At 43.6% G+C, this 17,500-nt stretch overlaps 1 protein-coding gene across 3 annotated transcripts in view; it reads left to right on the top strand.

The window, feature by feature from the left end:
• The window catches only part of LOC132473713 (protein kinase C epsilon type-like), a 78,428-nt gene that overhangs the window by 38,438 nt on the left and 22,490 nt on the right, over positions 1 to 17,500 (top strand). For 2 of the 3 annotated variants that reach the window (XM_060073943.1, XM_060073944.1), the window contains 8 exons: positions 5,526 to 5,694; positions 6,296 to 6,330; positions 6,600 to 6,688; positions 8,176 to 8,308; positions 9,106 to 9,248; positions 12,001 to 12,097; positions 12,454 to 12,725; positions 14,097 to 14,270. In XM_060073943.1, coding sequence (XP_059929926.1) covers positions 5,526 to 5,694; positions 6,296 to 6,330; positions 6,600 to 6,688; positions 8,176 to 8,308; positions 9,106 to 9,248; positions 12,001 to 12,097; positions 12,454 to 12,725; positions 14,097 to 14,270 — 1,112 coding nt within the window. The remainder of the gene's footprint in view (positions 1 to 5,525; positions 5,695 to 6,295; positions 6,331 to 6,599; positions 6,689 to 8,175; positions 8,309 to 9,105; positions 9,249 to 12,000; positions 12,098 to 12,453; positions 12,726 to 14,096; positions 14,271 to 17,500) is intronic. The other variant, XM_060073945.1, reaches the window with a different exon arrangement.

Here is a 17,500-nt window from a genome sequence, read left to right as displayed (position 1 = left end):
GTTTAAAGGCCAAGCGATACGGCCGTGTTAACCACATTTCATCCTCCTCTTTCTGTCCTTCATTCTTTCTCACTGTGCCTCCCCCACTCCCTCTCCTCAGCCCCCTGTCTCATGTGATGTGTCGGTGTGTCGTGGTTGTAGGCTGCACATGGCTTTATAACAAACCGGTTGGAAATTCATCCTATAATAGTACGCCATTGCGTCACTTAATCCTAATCCTGAATCTTAATCCCAAATCTGTTCTGAGATTTGTACTCAAAGTGAAAAAATTTGGGCTGCATTTTATTATCTTTACTTCGCTAGTTCCTTATGTGTGTGTGTGTGTGTGTGTGTGTGTGTGTGTGTGTGTGTGTGTGTGTGTGTGTGTGTGTGTGTGTGTGTGTGTGTGTGTGTGTGTGTGTGTGTGTGTGTGTGTGTGTGTGTGTGTGTGAAAGCACATGAGTCAACGTGTTTTCATGGTGTAATTGCCACAGCGCAAACAGGAAATAGTCATTTAGTGTTTCCTGTGTCTAGCGTAGCGTTAGACAAAGAGGGAGAAGGAGAAATAGGGATAGACACAGAGAGAAATCCGCCTCAACAGAGGAACAGCAGAGGGACAGCGTGATGTCATTTTAGGAGTTAGCAGTCACTGGCACTGCCCCTGTTTTCCACATTATACCATTGTCAACAATGGCATTACCATTGAATATAGGATAAACTAGTATAATAACAGTTATACCAGTGTTATTATAACATTATAACATTGTCAATAATGACATTACCATTCAAAATAGGATAAACTGGTGGCCACCCAATATGAAATTACATATTTTTTTGATTATAGTAAATAAACAAGCTTGTGTTTTGCCAATGTTATTGACTAATAATAACTCCTAACTCCACAGATTTGTTTGACTGTTTTGAGAGCATACCTCGTTTCCTTTGCCTCATGCTAATGCTCTATTTGAGGATCTTGATCTCAGTGCCATTCCTCGTAGTCTTAAGAATGTGCGCTGGGTACCGATGCAATCGGTCGGACGCAGGGGTTGGAATGCCGTGCACGCCCAGGTGCAAATGTGTCACAATCCCAAACATGTGTCTGCTTCGGAGAATCTCCGCTGTCGAGGTGACACATTTCAATGGATCCTGATCAGAAACACATTGCGTAAAGGGTGCTGGCCAGAGCATACTACTTACACAGTTGGTTAACTATGCAAAGACATGTACGTGTTAGCAGTATGTTTGGCCGTTGAAGTGGACAGCGTGTTGTCATCTGCTTCCAGCTCTCTGCTTCTATGCAGGTTCATCAGCATCATGGTCAACAACCAGCTGGTAACCTATTAAGCAATTTTCACCCGAGCCTGTACCATTATAACCATTAAGCATTCAGCTTTTAAATCCCACCACCCTGATCCGTCCAAAATACCATTATGACACATACCGTATAACTTAAATATGGTGACAACTGCTAATGTTTACTGTGGTGGGCAATAAATAAAAAAACTGTTTGTATTAGAATATTTTATAGGCAGTCAGTTTAATGCTGAAGCAAACAATGTCCAATGCATCTGAGAAAAAGGAAGGAAATATACAAATAAGTTAAAGTCCACAGCTCCTACTGTACCAAACGTCAGAAGTTCAACCCACATGTGGGAACACAAAACACTCAATGAATGGAACGCGTCCAAACATTAATCAAAAAGGAGTAATCCAATATTCTTTCCTCCAAGATCCTGCTGTATAATGTTATTTTTTTGTAAAGAGGCCTTTAACTTTGACACAGTTCATAGTTTATTTTCTTGTGTTCCTCTTATTCTCCTAAAGTCAGCCATCTTTGGTGGCACGCCTCCAAACAAAACTTAAATGTGTGTGTGGCCAAATTAACATTAAATTACCTCCAACATTTATTGCACTTTCCAACACACCACAACCCCATGAGAAATGAATGAAAACAAAATGAATCCCTATTAAGCACGAGATAGGGTCTGACAATGCAACAGTAACCTAGCAAGTAATTAAAAAAAAAGATTACACTGGCGTAGAATTGTTTATGTGTGTGCATAAGTCAGCACAGTGTGTATATGGGTTGATGTGTGTGTGTGTGTGTGTGTGTGTGTGTGTGTGTGTGTGTGTGTGTGTGTGTGTGTGTGTGTGTGTGTGTGTCTGTGTGTGTGCGTGCGCGTGTGCGCGCGTGTGTGTGTGTGTGTGTGTGTGTGTGTGTGTGTGTGTGTGTGTGTGTGTGTGTGTGAGTGAGTGTATTCATGCATGTGTGTAGGCGAGCAAGAGGAAGAAGGGTCATAAATTGATTAGTAAAGTGGATGTTCCTAATGGACGAGTTACATCATAGAGAGAGAGAGAGAGAGAGAGAGAGAGAGAGAGAGAGAGAGAGAGAGAGAGAGAGAGAGAGAGAGAGAGAGAGAGAGAGAGAGAGAGAGAGAGATACAGGAAGAGAGAGAGGATAGAGAGACAGGAAAAAGAGAGAGAGAGAGAGAGAGAGAGAGAGAGAGAGAGAGAGAGAGAGAGAGAGAGAGAGAGATACAGGAAGAGAGAGAGGGATAGAGAGACAGGAAAAGAGAGAGGGATAGAGAGACAGAGATACAGGAAGAGAGTGAGGGATAGAGAGAGAGAGATACAGGAAGAGAGTGAGGGATAGAGAGGGAGAGATACAGGAAGAGAGAGAGAGATAAAGACACAATCAAAGGCAATGGAAGATGAGGGCACTAGGAGAGAAAAGGAAGGATCACATGAGGACAGAATGTTTTAGATGAAACATCGTTTCATTTCAAAAAGTGTGGCCGTGTTCCTGAATGTGCTTGTGCAGCTGTACGTGCAGGGGTGCCTGTGCATACATAATGATGTGGAGAGCTATTGATAGTCCTTCATATCGTCATCAGTTTAATGCATTTTATTTTGTAACTGTATGGGCTGAGAACTGCCCTCTACCCATTAGCACATAGATACACACACGCACACACACACAAACACATTCTTTGATTTATACTTAATGTACTTGTAGGACTGTATTTCCATGGCTGATCCTGCAACACATAAACAATCTAGGAAAAAGCCAACACTTCATACACTCGCTGTGGTCATTTAACCTCTTTATACCAAAATGGCCCGTGTTAGGGAAAACCCTCTCACCCCAAATCATTTTAAGGCATTTAACCACATGAGAATGTGTGCCACCCCTAGAAAGATTATATTCTCAACTTTTAGTTTATCATTACCATTGTTTGATAAAAAATAGACAATTCCAACCTCCAAAAAAACAAGAAGCATGTAACAAAAATAGATAGTATTTCATAACTGTGCAAATGCATATGCACAGCAAAATTGATATTTTTCACCTGATTTGATACACACAAATCAAATAACCCTAACCCCTAACCCCAACCCTAACTTGCTGAACTAGAGGCCGACGGCAATCAAGAACAACAATTATGTCATACCTTTGTTGTTTTTGTCATCAAAGTTGTGTTTGAACGCATAAAATCACCATCAACGAATAATCAGATATCTGGGCATCATTTTAAACATGGTGTTTACAATTAATGTATATAGTACCTATGAAATGGTTTTAAAGGAAATTGGTAAATTGCCTTCAATCAGAACAAAGGTTCTTCGTCGTTCAGTAGAAGGGTAAAGTGTCACAATTATTTATTCGACCTAACCAAGTAGTATCCATATCATTTATTTCACCTGCGCAACAATCTCACAGGTGTTAACTCTCTTGTGGTACCAAGATTACATATTATAGCCATTGACGTTGTGGAGATAAACTATTTACTTTCGGTATGTTATTTCCAGAAACTGGCCTTGGGATGAAGATGTTAAACCTGGCCATTCATTGCGTTCGCAGTGTCAGTGTTAGTGTTGCTCTGATTCATACCAACCCCATCAACATCATCATCACATGTCCCCATCCCCATCCACCCACCACAGCTCTCAGACTTAATGGACGTGAGCCGGGTTGGGCTCAAAATCAGTCATTCATACAGAGTCAGCTGAGCATCAGAAAACCACAAGGCGTTGCGATGTCGCACATCCCATGCACACTTTCCTTCATGCCGTGCACATACACTAACATGCGCACGTGCACACCCGCAGAAACGCACGCACACACATTTTCTCTCTCACACACACACACACACTTATGTTTAGACACATTCATTTGTACATGCACACACACACACACACGCACACACACACACACACACACACACACACACACACACATACTTATGTATACACACAGTCAAACGGCATTGCACACATATCCACACACGCTGCACACACAGCAAACTCCCTACCTTGTCATGCTAAGTCTGTCCTCAGCCTTACCCTTCCAGACACTTTCTTTATCCCATCACCATTGCCTAGCAACTGATGGCTGCTGCCCAGCAACAGTGTGAGGGTTAGTATTTTTGGGGGCGGGCAGAGTTATTGTGGAAATGTTGCTGTTCTAAGATGTCATGTGTGTGTCTGTGTGTGTGTGTGTGTGTGTGTGTGTGTGTGTGTGTGTGTGTGTGTGTGTGTGTGTGTGTGTGTGTGTGTGTGTGTGTGTGTGTGTGTGTGTGTGTGTGTGTGTGTGTGTGTGTGTGTGTGTGTGCATTTTCAAGTTAAAATAACTGGCTCATTAGTTTAAATACAAATAAAGGAAGCATCCATTTTCTGTCCAGCTTGTATTAAAGCTGCCTGCGAGAGAGTTTCGGAACGCCTGTTGGTTATTCAAGGACAAGTCAGCATCATTTCATTTAGTCACTGTGCGAAAAGGCTTAATCATCAATAACCTTGGAGATGATCCCTAGTGGCAAACAAATCTGATGTTCTCATGGCCATTCCTTCCCGTTTCTGGTTGTGTGTGTGTTATGACTTCCTGAACTCTTTCCTCTTTTACACTAAGTCCACTCACTCTCTCTTTAATTTTTATCTCAACTTTTTGATTCATAATATATGTCCCTTTTTCTAGGCGTGGCCTGCTTCCTCCCTCTCACATCCTCATCTTATTTCCCATGGATGTAATTATCACTTGACATCATTAATTAAAATCTCTGTTCTTCTGGGAACTCAAAGTGCACTCAGAGCACTCAGTGTGTTAACTCTGACTGCTGTTAAAACACCTGCATGCTCGCCAAAAAGTCCTCGTTCAAAACAATGACATAACAGCACCATCTAGTGGCCGGATAGAGAAGCAATCAATGTTACACATTAATGATGATAATGTTCACCTTAATTAATGGCAAAATAAGAAGAATGTTACATTTATTTCAAATGCATATGCACCATAAAAGCAATATTTTTCACATGATTTGATAGATACAAAAACGAATACATTTGCTGAACTAGAGGCTAAAGACAATCAAGAAAAAACAATTATGTCTTACCATTGTTGTTTTTGTCATCAACGTTGTGTTTAACGGATAATCCAATATCTGGGTACCATTTTGCAATTAAACGTGTGTGTCTTTGTGTGTGTGTGTGTGTGTGTGTGTGTGTGTGTGTGTGTGTGTGTGTGTGTGTGTGTGTGTGTGTGTGTGTTCCAGCGGCAGCAGTCTCCAGTGAGAATGAGGAGCGTGTGTTCCGGGAGCGCATGCGGCCCAGGAAGAGGCAGGGGGCCGTGCGGCGGAGGGTCCACCAGGTCAACGGACACAAGTTCATGGCCACCTACCTCCGCCAGCCCACCTACTGCTCCCACTGCAGGGACTTCATCTGGTGGGCACCACAACACTCACACACCCTGAACAGAATTTTACATTTACATTTACATTGAGGGGATTTGGCTGATCCAAAGCGACTTATAACCATTCATTCACACATTCACACACTGGCGGCGGAGTTAACAATGCAAGGCGACAGCCAGCTCGTCAGGAGCAGTCAGGGTGAGGCGTTTTGCTCAGGGACACCTCGACACTCGGGCCTTGTATCGAACTAGAAACCTTCCGGTTACTAGTCAACCCGCTCTACCTCCTGACCTACTGCCACCCCACTGCGGACACGCCGCTTTAGGAAACATGCAGGACGTATTGCTACTCTGAAGTGGAAAGGACAACGGTGGAATGGAAAGGACCATACACTTATGTGACACACAAACACACACTCACACACTAGCACACACGCATGCACACAGACAAGCACACAATCTAACACACACATACACACTCTCCCTGAGTAAAATTTTCACAGGGATGTTAGAATGAAGTACAAAGAACAGCTCTGTGATCCTTAATAAAACCCTTCGATGTCCTGTACTCACTTTCATTTTGTCTTTCTCTTTTTTCACACTCGCCCACGCACACCTTTGGTCTCTCTCCAGGGGAGTCATCGGAAAGCAGGGCTACCAGTGTCAAGGTAAGGCCTCTTTCTGCTCTGCACCAGACCTTTTGTGTCTACACTGATGTCTGAACCAATGCATCCCCTACACTGAGTCATGATGTCACCTTTACCTGATCATTGCCCTGTGTGTGTGTGTGTGTGTGTGTGTGTGTGTGTGTGTGTGTGTGTGTGTGTGTGTGTGTGTGTGTGTGTGTGTGTGTGTGTGTGTGTGTGTGTGTGTGTGTGTGTGTTTGTGTGTGCATGCATGCGCGCACGTGTGTGTTCGTGTGTTCTCTCTTCTTCAGTGTGCACGTGCGTGGTCCATAAGCGCTGCCATGAGCTGATCATCACCAAGTGCGCTGGGATGAAGAAACAGGAGGTCACTGAGGAGGAGGTACGAGAGCACCACCTCCTCACCTCCACCTTTATGTTTACTATAGTCTTCGGCACCACCTCCTCCCCTCCACCTTTATTTTTACAAGAGTCTTCAGCAACGCCTCCTAACCTTCATCTTTATGTTTACTATAGTCTTCAGCAACGCCTCCTGACATCCAGCCTCTAGAGCAGTGCTTCTCCACCTTTATGTTTATTTTAGTCTCCCCAATGATCTCAACCCAGAATTAAGGGCACACGGGCTACTTTTCAAACTTTTGCAAACTTTAAACTTAAACCGTGACCTTATTTCAGAGATGGTTGCTGCAATGACACCATTCAGCCATGACTTTGGGGTGGGCCATTCCACGTACAATACAATAACGACAATACGAATACACACACATCCATTTTTGCAGGCGCTTTGGTATTTCAACACAGTGGGGGCCCAAGTTATTTTTTTCTCCCCTTGCTCCCCGGTGTCGCTGTAACCTACGATGTGCCAGGATGAGGAATATGTATTAAATCGCACAACATATTCACGGCACACCTAACCTTGCCTCAGGCCACATCGTCAAGGGGACAGTGTTCCAGGGGCGCCTAATGGGAAAGTTTGCGGTTTGGGTTTGGGACTAGTGCCTTTGTTATGTAACGACTGTTATTTAGGAAACACTGCCCGTTCTGTAGCAGCTTTTTTATGCTGAAATCCAAGAAATGAACACAGAATAAATAAATTTGCTGGGAAATATTTATCAACAAATCCCAGTCATGTATCATGCAATATTTGCTATGTAGCTATAATAACTGGGCATAGGTGGGGCAGCATTTAGCTAAAGTATGTAGATGTGCATCCAGTATTTTTGAGCAGCCTAGTCTGTTTGCTACGGTTGTCGTCAGATGACGTTCAAGGAGCAGATATGGTTACCATCAAGCATTTGGGTATCAATCATGAATTTGTTTGATTAATATACGTAAAGCAACAACATAGATTAACAAAAAAAATCACAAATTTATTTATTTTCAATATTGTTTCAGGGATTTAATCTCACTTTTTTTTTTCTCTACATTTTGACTACCACCATGATATAATAGTATACTTAAAATCAAGGGTATGTAAGTCTCGACAAGCATAACAACAACTTAAAAGTTGTTTATGCCCAGCAGTGTACCACCAGTATACAAATTGTATTATTCTCTCGCTCGTTGTTGGGGGGGGGTGGCCCATTGACCATGGGAGGGGCCCCCTGTGAAACAGCAAAGGGCCCGGGCCCAGGGGCGGCTGCCCCGCCCATAGCTCCGCCCCTGGTGGTTAAGTATATAGGATTAGCATTCAAGGTCAAATTGCATGTATGGAGTCATGGCAATCAGAATTTCCCTCTACGTAGGAACATGAATAAAGATAAGGTCATGGGTCATAAGATGATCGATTTAATTCAAACGATGTGTGTTGTTTCTGTTTGGTGTTGGAGTTGTGTGTCACCTCTTCTTCCTCCTCCTCCTCTGCCTCAGCCCGTCGGTTCCCAGAGGTTCAGTGTGAACATGCCCCACAAGTTCAGCATCCACAACTTCAAGGTGCTCACCTTCTGCGATCACTGTGGCTCTCTGCTCTGGGGTCTGCTGCGACAGGGCCTCCAGTGTAAAGGTAGGACCACACCTGTTTGTGGTGGAGTGTGTGTGGATGATGGCTGGATTATGAAGCCTCACCTGGCAAAAGGCAGACTGATTGGACTCTGGGGCTTGGTGAGGCTGCACACCTGTTGGGCCAGTGGGGAATTCACAGTGTGCACAGGTTAAACCAGCCATCACCACACAGATTCAGGGAAGAAGATCTCCTGCGTGGCAACATGGTGCACCAGCGTTATGTAGCATTCTCTGCAACCTAACAATAGACAGGATTCCCATCACCTTGTCTGGAGTAGCCCGGGAGGGGGGGGGGGATTACGATGAATATTACCAGTGACATGCTACAGAACTCCATTTAGATAGATGGATACATAAATTGTTTTACTTTCTTTTTAGAAGATATCAAACACTGTGTTTAGACGCATGCCAATTTACACATATAAACACAACTTTATTTGAGTCCTATATTTTGTTGCTGTGTTATCACGTCCACTTGTGTGCATGTTGGTGTGTATGTGTGTCTTTGCTTATGTCTGTGTTTGTTTTTGTGTCTGGATGTGTGTGTGTGTGTGTGTGTGTGTGTGTGTGTGTGTGTGTGTGTGTGTGTGTGTGTGTGTGTGTGTGTGTGTGTGTGTGTGTGTGTGTGTGTGCATGTGTGTGTGGTTGTGTTTGTGTTTCTATATGCGCGTTTGATTGTGTGTCTGTGTGTGTTTTTATCTGCGTATGTGTGTGTGTGTGTGTGTGTGTGTGTGTGTATGTGTGTGTGTGTATGAATGTGTGTGTGTTTGTGTGTGTGCGTCGGTTTGTGTGTGTCAGTATGTAAAGTGAACGTACACAGGCGCTGTGAGAGCAACGTTGCGCCCAACTGCGGCGTGGACGCCAGGGGCATCGCCAAAGTGCTCTCTGACCTTGGGGTGACCCCAGACAAGATCTCCAGTAGTGCCGCTCGACGGAAAAAGGTGAGGTCAAGAGGTCAAAGTTTGACTCAAGCACTGAGTTGCACCAGCGATGCCTAAGTCAAACGTAGCCTAGTTTGTACTACATTTCTAACTAAGGTGAAAGATTACTCCCAACGTAGACATGAGTTACAACTTGAACCGCACCTAGTCCTTACTAGGAGCAAAGTCTCACGTCAAATAGAGTTTGTCAGGTTGCCATGGCGCCTCATTTGGGGAGGTAGGATGGAGAAGGATGAGGAGAGGAGGATGTTCCTGGCTGCAATGCGTTGTCCGTGACAACGCATTTGCTTAAAATGTTCAAAGACACAAGCTTATTACACAGTCGGCGTCCACTACACACCAGAGTAGTTAAGATAAACCTGGCGTCTCTGTGGTACAATCAAACATTGACAAAGCTTTAGTTTAAAACTAGTTATAATGTATGGTTCAATATGGGCTTTGCACCCTAACTTAAGAGAAAGCGTACCTACTGCGGGGCATCAGGCTGCAGACTGGAAAACCGGTCAACAGGAACTTTTCAATGGAAACTAACTGATACATATTCTAATTATTCCTATTGATTTGAAAATTCATACAACACCACCTCCAATAATCCAAAACCCATAGACTAGCTAATAAGAAACAAAGGCTTTAATTATTTACATGTTTTTAATTAAACATCAATGATAGGCAAGCTAAAGGCAACTTTATTTATATAGCACTTTTCATACACAAGGCAGACTCAAAGTGCTTCACATATATACATTGTCATACAATAAAATAAAATAATAGATAAGTAAAAGAAAACATATGCAAAGAAATGAGTAAAATAGAAAGTGCAATGTATTTAAGATCAGATCAACAGTCTCTCTGGTATCCGCGTTGGGAGTCTAACCCGACCTAAAGGAACTTGGTACTTTCTCTGGGACTCGAACCCGGATTCTAGTAACCCTTATCCTTTCTCTCTGGTATCAGATCATGTATCTTTCTGGTAAAAATAGAAAATTAAATTGAAAGTTAAAAAGGCTTTTTAGTAAGTAAAATTGAAAGTGCAATGTATTTAAGATCAGATCAACAGTCTCTATGGAACCCAAGTAAAATAAAGACCCTTTTCAAAGAGGTGACATTTTAAGAAATACACAGATGTTGCTCATAAGACTCATTCGGGGTCTGCTACTTTAATGTACCACCACACAGTTAGCAGACTTAACCAGTGAAGGTAAGTCTACCTGGGCCCTGGTGCATTAAAGAAGCAGAGCCCTAATTTGTGTAATGAGCAACACCTGTGTTTTTTCATATAAGGAAAGATCTGTGAAAAAGGCTCCATTAGTCCATTACAGTCAGACTGATTGAATCTGACTTTCCCTCCCTCCCCCATATCCCCAGCCTGGTCACCAGACCAATCTGCCAGCTCATGTTTCATTGGCTCTGGCATATGTGTCTGTTCCCTCTCCCATTCTGCCAGATGTATAGCAGCCCGGGTCAGGCCAATCAAAGTCGTTCATCTAATATGGGGGCGGGTTTAATACGATGACTGTACAGAGGTGCACCCTATGGAGCACTGTTAAGAGCTGTGTTCGAAATCGTTCCCTATCACGGATATAGTGCACTATATAGGGTGCTCGCCATTTTGTAGTGGTGTTCGAATTCTCAGTGGTTAATTTCATGCACTATATAGTGGACTTAAAATACCCAAAATTTGAGTGTACATACGATCTTCCCTACATGTTACTCCCGTATACCACAATGCAATGCGGTCGTGTTTTTCCGGAGGAGAAGAAGCGGAATAACCGCGAAAAATAATACATTTAATGATGGAGTCTCCCGCTTTCGTTTAGAAATGTCAACAATTTATTTGGGATTTAACATAGAAAATGTAACATTCAAAATTAATTTAAAAAAAACTTGACCAAGGAAATGTAACATTCAACATCAATACAACCTCCAGCTTTCCTCGTGAGTGCCTGGTTTGTTTACATGATGTGGCCGCATCTTTCTGCGTCACACAAATATCCGGCACATTTTCTGACGCAAATTACGTTTAGAAATGTTCAGCGTAGTGTCCGAATTCTTGTTTGTTCGTTCCCTATATAGTGCACTATATCATGAACACTATATAGGGAATAGTGAGTGAGTGAATAGGGAACGATTTTGAACACAATTAAGGTGTTTTCACAAACAACCAAGATGGCTGCTGCAGATGTGTCACATGTTACATTGCTCTGATTGGTTATGGGTCTAGCCAATTGCACCTAACAGGTTGCTGGCAACTGGTACATGTGACATAGATTAAGCATATACAAAACAATATATACAACGATAATATTTGGTTTGAAAATATGAAGGAAATGTCAAAAGCCTGGTGCTTATGGTGTTGGCTGGCTCATCACGAAGATAAAATGTAGCTAATGTAAGAAGCCTAATGTAACTATAGTATTTCCTTGAATTTAAATAGCGCTTTTCAAGACACTAAAGGGCTTTTCACAGCGAGCAGTGTGTGTGTGTTTGGGGAGGAGGGATTCAACACCTCATCCGCTACCAGTGAACTTCCCCCCCTTGATACAGCTAGTTTGTGCAGACTGCTCACCACACACTGGCGAGGACACAGGGGTTAGCACCCCTGTTCTTTCAATGAATACCACGGGATCTTCGCTGACCAAAGGGTGTTTGGTCTGCGAAGGGGGGATATGACAGAGGCCAAAGGGATAAGCGCGCCCTTCCAGCCCTCCAGCTCAGCTGTGCTATTGATGGTTATTTGGATCATGTTGCACAGCTTCATCAAGGACAGGACTCCCAGCAGCCACTGCCCATCAGCCCACAGACAGTAGAGGACCGCTCCCGGTCCGCCCCCACGTCTCCATGTGACCCGGGTATGTAACACATGCACACACATACAAACACACTCACACGCATATGCACACATACACACAAAGGCATTAAAAAAGCAAGCAATAAATGATAAAGCATTTCATAAATAAATATAACATGATTATAAAGTCTGTTTTAAATTTGGTAGATGGTTTTAATGTATAGATTAAACATTTAAAATGTCCCTTTTGGTAACCAAACTAAATCTAATATTATAACATTGTTTATTAATAGCTGCTTCTTCTCCAAAGATTTGCAGTCTTCAAATAATTGAGAGCATTTGGTAACATGCAGATTGAGTTCACATGATTGATTTTCATTTGTCCGGTATTGTGTTGTCTACCCTGTCTCCACCCAGCAGACCTGAAGGAGTTGGAGAACATCCGGAAAGCCTTATCCCTTGACCACCGCGGCCCAGAACACAAGAAGCATCCAGTCGCTCTCACTTCCTCCGTTCCCACGGCAACGAGCGACCATGGGGGAGGAGGAGGCGGAGTTGGCTGCGGCGAGACTGGGGGCGAAGGCAAGGAGAACGGAGAGGTTAAAGGTCACGACGCCCCAGAGATCAAGAGGATGGCCCTTAAGGATTTTCGGTTTATCAAAGTCCTGGGAAAGGGTAGCTTTGGAAAGGTACACCTCCTTTAACTCCTGTACTGTACACCTCCTTTAACTCCTGTACCGTACACCTCCTTTAACTCCTGTAAGGTATACCTCCTTTAACTCCTGTACCGTACATCTCCTTTAACTCCTGTAAGGTACACCCCCTTTAACTCCTGTACTGTACACCTCCTTTAACTCCTGTAAGGTACACCTCCTTTAACTCCTGTAACATACACTTCCTTTAACTCCTGTAATGTACACCTCCTTTAACTCCTGTACCGTACACCTCCTTTAACCCCTGTACGTACACCTCCTTTAACTCCTGTACCGTACACCTCCTTTAACTCCTGTAAGGTACACCTCCTTTAACTCCTGTACTGTACACCTCCTTTAACTCCTGTAACGTACACCCTCTTTAACTCCTGTAAAGTACACCCTCTTTAACTTCTGTACCGTACACCTCCTTTAACTCCTGCAACCGCCTCTGGCTGAGGGCAAGATTCAATAGAAGAGCAGGATTTAGGATCTAAATAACCAAAGCAACGTCCCCTCCCTCTCTAAGCCCCCCTCCCTACGGTTCTCTGCCATACACTGGCAGGCGCAAACAACTAGAAACAGATAGTCCCACAAATCATAACCTCGCTGATGAACGGTTAGGACATTTAGAACCCATTACTCAGAAACAATAGCTCTTAAATCTTAGGTACAGCACTCTTGGGGCTCTCTCACTCTCCTGGCATCCCTCTGACCTCTTTACTCTGTATTGAATCATACGTCTATGTGAGGTTTAGACCAATCCAAATAAAGAAATGGCTGTGATATGTAAAGTAAGGAAACGTGGAGGTGTGTGCTTAAAGAAGCTTTGAAAGAAGCTTTGGCAGCTTTGAGCAGAGTGGAGGAAGTGGAAAATAACAGAGTCAAAGAGTGGTGTTAGACGTGTAAGGAGCCTCAATGAGAGGTTCAGGGAGGGAACATTGTTTTGTGTGTATATTATAATTTTTTGGGATTCTGAAGCATGTGTGCATGTGCCGAATGTGTGATCATAGCATTTTATATCTAGAACAGATAAATGCATAAAGACCCTTTGTGTAACTGTGCGAGTGTGTACTAGTCCTGATGTGCACTGGTCCTGATTTGTACTGGTCCGGATGCGTACTGGTCTTGATGTGTACTGGTCCTGATGTGTACTGGTCCTAGTGTGTATTGATACTGATTGACTGTGTGACTGTGTGTGTGTGTGTGTGTGTGTGTGTGTGTGTGTGTGTGTGTGTGTGTGTGTGTGTGTGTGTGTGTGTGTGTGTGCGTGTGTGAGCCTGTCTGTTTGCATACGTGTGTGTTTGTGTCTGTGCGTGTATGTGTGTGTGTGTGTGTGTGTGTGTGTGTGTGTGTGTGTGTGTCCAGGTGATGCTGGCGGAGCAGAAGGGGAGTGACGAGGTGTTCGCGGTGAAGGTGCTGAAAAAGGACGTGATCCTGCAGGACGACGATGTGGACTGCACCCTGACCGAGAAACGCATCCTGGCCCTGGCCCGCAAACACCCCTACCTCACCCAGCTGTACTGTTGCTTCCAGACCAGGGTAGGCCCACACACACACGCACGAATTCCAGACACACACAGGCCGACAGACAGACAGACAGACAGACAGACAGACAGACAGACAGACAGACAGACAGACAGACAGACAGACAGACAGACAGACAGACAGACAGACAGACAGACAGACAGACAGACAGACAGGCAGACAGAAAGACAGGCAGACAGAAAGACAGACAAACACACAGACAGACACACACATAAACAGACACACACACAAACATACACACGCATAAACACAAACACACTATTTCACACACACAAAGAGTTAATAGAAAGGATGATTCAATTCCGAATGAAAGAATAACACAACTGAAAAGGAAACCAAAACCAGCAGGACATTGCTGTGATGGAGCTGGCAACAGGTCTGGTTTCAAACGGGGCTTGATTACCAGCTGCCAGCTGCCCAAGCAAATAACACAACTAGTAACAAATTACCCACTCAACCTCTGCAGAGAAACAAACACAGATAGAGGAGGGAGAAACTGAAACCAACAGTACAAAACAAACATACATTGGACCGTAGGTTGAAACTTGAAAGACACACACACACACGCGCACACACACACACAGACACACACACACACACACACACACAAACACACACACACACTCACACACACACACACTTACAAACACACACTTGCACACACACGCACACACAAACACTCAAGCAATGCACCCCGACATACACACGCTTGAACCAACAAACAAACACACAAAGACACACACACACACACACACACACACACACACACACACACAGATGTATGAATATACATCAACAACTATACATACAGTAACATAACACCCAGCACCATGAACCAACATCTAGACCGTGGCTGTTTGTGTGCACACACAGTTGTAGTCACACACATAAAGTTACCATGTAATTTATCACTTTGTGATATTATAGTGGTTTACCACTAGGGGGCAATATCTGCTTATTACATTTTACATTATCAAATAGTTTCCAGCCTTGGTGATAACAGAAATGTAAATAGGCTTCCTACAGTTTTTTACGATTGCATAGACACTAAAATCAAAAGTATCACACATTTATCAAATGATTAGACCTTAGTTATGATTACACACCTTCGACCCGATAAGCACAATGTCAGCCTCACACTTTTTGCAAAACAATACATACAGTGATTTGCAACACACTAAACACACTTGCAAACATTAAACACATTTGTATATCAGGATGACATTTCCTTGCAATTCCAAAGCACTGACTGAGCCAATTGGTTAAGCACAGCCAATCAGGTACGCAAACACATGCTCGCTTAAATGTAGACACACCAATCAGGTTCAAGCACTATAAAAATGCAGCAGGTAAGTTCACCTGACTTTATTGAAACCAAAATGGAAAGAGTCAGAAGAATTGTGAGGGTGAGAGGGGAAATCCACAGAAGAGAAAAAGGAGGTAGAGGAAGAGGAAGAGGCGGAGGCGATGTAGATTTGGAGGAAGCCAGATGTAGATTTGGAGGAAGAGGAAGACCTGAATCAGGAGGAGAACGTGCTTGAAGAAGAAAAGGGACAACATTTCTCTCTCTCTCTCTCTCTGTCTCTCTCTCTCTCTCTCTCTCTCTCTCTCTCTCTCTCTCTCTCTCTCTCTCTCTCTCTCTCTCTCTCTCTCTCTCTCTCTCTCTCTCTCTCTGTCTCTGTCTCTGTCTCTGTCTCTCTCTTGATCTGGCTGACTTTTGGTGGGATATATGCGCACACAACACACATATTGTATGGACGCAATAACTTTGGAAATAGGTGTGCTGTGTGCTAACCCCAGCCATATAAATACCATACACAGTACAGGGATGCACACACATACACGCAGGCACACACACATACACACTCGTATGCAAACACACACACACACACATGCACACCGACACACAGACCTACACACCAACTTGCATGTACACACATACACAGGACCTGTGTGTATGTACGTGTGTCTGCGTCTGTGTGTCTGTGTGTGAGAAGGGGGCCGAGGGGATGGTCCTCCATTTTGAGTAAATTAGTTTGTTTTCTCAGAATGTTCTGGAAACATCAAACTCTGATGACAGCAGTCTCATTTGAATTATTTATCTCCAACACACAGGAAATGCTCACACACACACACACACACACACACACACACACACACACACACACACACACACACACACACACACACACACACACACACGTTGAGGCCGGGGGGAGTGAGGACCTGATTGTGATGTTTGGACATAACAAAGTGATTGTAGGCCTTCTTATACAACCACTTTGATTCTTATCAGGGTCCTGATGTGGATTCCATATGCTGAAACCATCATTTCTGAATGCCCTGCCCCTTTGAGGAATACACAGACACACACGTCAACACACAAACAAACACATGTACCCAAACTTTTCTGTCTCTCCCACATACTCACAGACAGACAGCCGTACACCATTCAGCTTCAGGTTGACCTCAGTTGATTCCATGGCCAACGTGATGAAGCCTGGATTGGTTCTCGGTCGCTGGAGACAATGAAGCCACAGGTGTTGATTCATGACTCCTTTCCTATTGATCGAGCAGTGGGTTGATCTTCTGAGGGTCTGTGGATGCGGTCGTGTCAGCTACTCAAACATACATCCCATTGGGTTTCCCATGCTGTCGCCTCACAGATAATGGAGAGAACATTAGCCCCATTCACCATCAACGTCCAGAGTGCTGATGTACATCTGTATGATCGGTATGACGGCAGAGATCTATTTCTCATTAAACACAAATTAAACGAACAGTCAATTAAATTCAAAAAAGCTTTATGGGCATGAGAAACAAACATAAAGGTCCCATGGCACACTACTTTATGGATGCTTTAATATAGATATTAGTGGGCCCCAAACACAGTATTTAAAGATGTTCCCAAAATTCAGCCGTGGTGCAGAATTACAGCCACTACGAGCCAGTCGCACATTGAGCTTTCACCAAACACGCCGTTTCTGTGTCTGTAGCTCTAATGCAAATGAGGAGGAGAGAGGCGGGTTGAGAAGAAGGGTGAGGGTGTTCCGAGATGTTCCATCTCGGAACATGTTTGGTTTCATTTCGCTTTTTTCGTATATTTTTATTAATTACGTAATAAATAATTAATAAAAATATAAGGGCGCCACCAGAGGGCGCCCCCAACACATTTGCCGCCCTCTGGTGGCGCCCTTATATTTTTATTAATTATTTATTACGTA

This window comes from Gadus macrocephalus, chromosome 15 (genome assembly GCF_031168955.1).
Source record: "Gadus macrocephalus chromosome 15, ASM3116895v1".
Taxonomy (NCBI): Eukaryota; Metazoa; Chordata; class Actinopteri; order Gadiformes; family Gadidae; genus Gadus; species Gadus macrocephalus.
Note: the sequence above shows the minus strand (reverse complement) of the source record. Positions and strands in the feature narration are given on the sequence as shown.